The 4,279-nt window shown below is 49.5% G+C and overlaps 1 protein-coding gene across 1 annotated transcript; it reads left to right on the forward strand.

Moving 5' to 3' along the window:
- Positions 1 to 1,331: 1,331 nt before the first annotated feature.
- Positions 1,332 to 3,653, forward strand: EMWEY_00031620 (hypothetical protein, conserved; the record flags this gene model as incomplete). The annotated part of the gene is made up of 8 exons (XM_013481730.1): positions 1,332 to 1,504; positions 1,618 to 1,661; positions 1,858 to 1,918; positions 2,453 to 2,517; positions 2,687 to 2,769; positions 2,921 to 2,981; positions 3,237 to 3,295; positions 3,552 to 3,653. 8 exons carry the CDS (start codon positions 1,332 to 1,334, stop codon positions 3,651 to 3,653), a joined length of 648 nt encoding a protein of 215 aa, XP_013337184.1.
- Between the last annotated feature and the right edge of the window lie 626 nt (positions 3,654 to 4,279).

A 4,279-nucleotide genomic window follows, 5' to 3' on the forward strand; every position in this document is an offset into this window, starting at 1 on the left:
GCAACAGCATGATCTCTTGCAGCTCCAGGCGCTTGGGCCGCGGACTTCGAGATGCCTTAAGACTGGGAAAGGAGATAAGCTTCTTTTTGGGAACTCTGAAGTTAATCATTTCTTGTCCGCTCCAACTCGCAGTAATCCGTGGTTTTTCCAGGGACCGCATTCAACCATCGTTATTGCTTCATGGGTCCTCGACAAATACACTTTGGGGGAAGGAATAATTCAAGTAATGTAAGGCCTTTATGCACGAAGAAGGAACTAGATCGTGGTAGATGTAAGATTTAGTGAGCCTGGTCACCGGGTTCTTCAAGGCAAGCCTATCTAAGAAGCAGCAGCCCGACTGAACCCTTCTCTCCAAGTACAACTTTGAAAAGCGAAAAACCGGCTGTAGGTATCCTCAGATAATATCCAAAGAACAAAGATCACCGCGGGATGTGGGATCTTCACTCGTGGAGCAACCCGTTTAGGTTCCGATCGTCTGTGAACCGCGAGGGATCGGTGCAACCACGTCTCACACGGCGTCTCACGCTGGAAGTCGAGCACTTCCTCTGTTTCTACCCAGGAAAAATGTGATTAAATATGTTCTAAGTATGCATATAATATTGTAGAGACCATTTTCACTTCCCCCGTGCCTTCTGATAGTGATCTGCCGAGCACCCCTCCCTCCCCCCCCCCGCTCCTCGGGCCCAAAGCACGGTCACAGGATGAATATTGTGGGGCCTGGTGAACCTGCATAGCTTTTGCGGCTTTCACATCACTGCATTAAGATAACAATATACGCTAACTTCATTGGATATTTTCTGGGCCTTAAGCAGCTTCGGAATTTTACCACTTTGCGGGAGCTGCGCAACACAGCATTCACCTGCCCTAGACACTCTCGAGTTTGAGTGCGTCTAGCGCCTCCTCTCAATTAAAGACAAATTTCATACGAGTGACTGCTTTTGGATTCACGAAACCAATATTTGCTCCATCTATTCCCCTGGAAGCACTGATATTTCAAGTTCGTGAATATCATGCTGTCGCCGAGTCCCTTGCTGTCTCTAGTCGCATTTGTGATGACACCTACAGGCCAACAGAGGGACAATTCCAATGCATAATAGGCTTTTATTCTAATAACCTGACGCTGTTCCGTTCAGCCACAAAGGCGCGCGTTCACCTGCGATTTAAATTCCCTTTGGAAATTTTGGACCAGGCATTTCTGAATAGCTCCTCCCTAGAGCGGCCCAAAGCATCAATCTTCCTAGGAATCATCTTAGTGCATGCCGTGGCTGGGGGATGAATGCACTCACTGATGTACACAGACTTCCGAAGTAGAAATTGTTGAAATCCAGAAGATGGCGGTTCCCGAAAACCGGAATATTAAATGGACGGTAGAGAACAGCGACCCTTCCATAAGGAAGAAAAGCGCTTTCTTTGGAGGTGGAGACTCTGCGGCCTCCTCTCACGTAGGCGCTGTTCCGAATGGCAAGCTCAGCAGGCAACCCAATGCGAAGCCCACGCGTGCTCGGTGGGCTGCTCTGGCAGCAGCATTGTCTATGACTGCGGTAGCATTCCTGGTGCTACGATGCTTCAATGGGTTGCATATTCAACAGCCTGACGCGTCCACAAGGTGGCTCGCAGAAACCTCGTTATCATCCGGGCCTTTGGATGCATGCCGAACAACGGTGAGCGCTGGACAATATACTCTGAAGGCTTGTAAATTGACAGCAAGACCTTCACGCGCCATACTCGTAGTTTGGGTTCGAGTTCTAGCTATGTGGGCCAAACGATGCCGCAATGCTGGAATTTTGTGCTACTAATAAGGGCTGAGTCCTGAAAAGTGTTGCTAGCACTCCTGCTTGGTTCATTATGTTTTCGTAGGACACAACACTTGCACGTCGTGCAATTTCGAGAGTCGGACAGTGGTTAACCTCATGCACGGGTAAGTTGACAAGAACACCTCAGTGGATGAATGTACACTTGACTCCCCTGCAAAACCGAGGAACTTGGCAATTGCCGTTATCGCCAATATTTGAGGGGAATCATACCAAGCTATACCTAGGGTTTCTTCCAGGGCACTACAACAAAGCAATGTGTGGAATTCTCCTGGGAAGGGCGCGCTCGTTTCTTTTCAGAAGAAGTTTTGGGTTTCAAGGTTGGACCCGTCGTAGTGTCGTCGAAGGTTCAAGCACCGGACAAAGCTCCGCGGGATGTAAGTAGGAAATAGGTGTCCAATGTAGGTGGCGCTTCACTTGCGGTTTTTGCGCAATTGAGTTCCGTGCGCCTGCCCACCTGCTGGTGCGTTTTCACCTTCAGGATGTGGAAACACTCCGTAAAGTGAGTTTGTTGGCCCAATACGCGCTGCAATCCTCTAGGCTGGACCGAGTCATTTTCAGCTTGTAGTGCGCAGGTGCTGATCGACAGTACCATCTAATTCTTACGAAGAAGAGTGTGCTCTTTAGGAACTTGCATCTAGACTTGAAACGACAGTCGAATATTTGGCTAAGGAAATCCCTCATTTGAAGCATGGGTCGTCTGTGAGTAAGTCATTCAAGCCACTTTGTGCCATTAGCAGAAGACGTGTGTTTTGTAGTGGGTGCTTCTCCCGGAACTGCATCTTATATTATCGTATAGAACCCTGCACTAAGATCAAACCAACACTTCATTTCTTCGTGTTTCGTGGATGAGTGGAATGTCTCTCCTTTTACAGAAATGAAGCGAATTGCCACTAGTGCAGACGGCCGTTTGACGGCTACGGTTTTGGTCGAAGTCCGCCTGGCGGAACCAAGAGAGGTGGGGCTTGCACCATCAGCCATTTGGGCGCCGTGAGTAAATATAAGCGCAGCAAGGGGAGCTTCAATGCTGGCTGAAGCATTTTACTCTTCTCGAACCTTCACTTCTCCACTTTATTGCTCGGTGCCACCTTTTGGACTGCTGCGCTTAGCTCGAACTCGGCCCTCTGGAGGTCAGGGAGTGGGCAGAGCACTTTTTAAAGCACACTAAAGGTATGCGTAGGTGATTGGGGTCGCGAAGGGGCTGCCTGGAAAAGATGCGACATGAGCAGCAAAATTAAAGTAAAGCACTGTTACGATCGTGCAGTGGTGCATTTCGCCCATTCCCGTCATCGGTCGTAGCTCTCAAAACAGGGATCAAAACGCCTACCACGTTTTACAGTGATTAGTTGCGTAGGAAAGGCGTTCCTCGGCCAGGTGGGAACAACAGCGTGCGTTGCCATAGTGTATTTTACTTGCGTCGTGCAGATAAGCAGGCAAAACTTCTTATGGGCTCATGGGTAATCAAAATCAAGTACAGCGAACGGGTGAGTATGCATGGTGTACACAGCAGATGTGGCTTCGCAATTGTGTCCACGCACTGGTGGTAAGCCGCTCCTCTGCTTGTCAATTGTTGTTTTGCAGGGAGGATCCCGATGGAAAATTTCACATGCAGATCCAATGCTGCGGGAGGTGTGTTGGGAGTAAAGGGAAACAGCGACTGGACAGCGATGCTTTTGCGCCGACTCCCACGTAGTCGGCCAATGCTACGTATGCATTATGGCGCTGTTTGTTTCTTTGTAGGCGGTAGCTCAGAGAGTGGAGTCGTGTTGGAGTGCTGCAGAAACATGGATGTTTCTGTCAACCGATGACGGCCGCGAATCAGGTCCGACGCATGAGCCGTAAATCGTTGCCCGACAGTCACCTGAAGTATCATGATAACGTTGCTGAAGGCGTGTCTGTATGTTTGCCTTGTGTTTCTGGCCCTCCGCGTTTTGACATGCTTGAGAACGCAGGTTGGAGGGTAATGGTCACAAGAGGCAAAAAACAAGCCACTTTCACTTTAAAAATGTGGGGGGCCTCTTGGTGGGAGGTGTGTTCCCAACGCCAGATCACTTGTCGTGTTGTATTCCTGCATCTTCTGGACGCTTTGCACAGCATAGGTGCACAACCTGCTGCCGCAGCATTCCAGGGGCTCATACGGCGCATGTACATGTGGTATCTGCTGTGGATAGCGTATGAGGCTTGAACGAAACTCCGGCTCCACCACTTCTGGCAGAACGAGGTCGTCCGCGGGAGCAACTGCGAAGCTTGATAGCGGCAATAAAGGTACACCAGTTGCGTAGCCACGGTCGGAGTTTATCGTGGTTGGAGGATATGCATCGCAGGAGCCACGTTTCGATACTTTCCAGATGACAGTTTTTGTGTAATGTTCAGGCGTTGAAGATGATAGTCATTCACTCGAGGAGCCATCCCATGGAGTTCAAGCCACGCAGAGTGAGCATTATCCTGCATGCATATATATATATATA

Source organism: Eimeria maxima, genomic scaffold (assembly GCF_000499605.1).
Source record: "Eimeria maxima Weybridge genomic scaffold, Emw_scaff401, whole genome shotgun sequence".
Lineage (NCBI taxonomy): Eukaryota > Apicomplexa > Conoidasida > Eucoccidiorida > Eimeriidae > Eimeria > Eimeria maxima.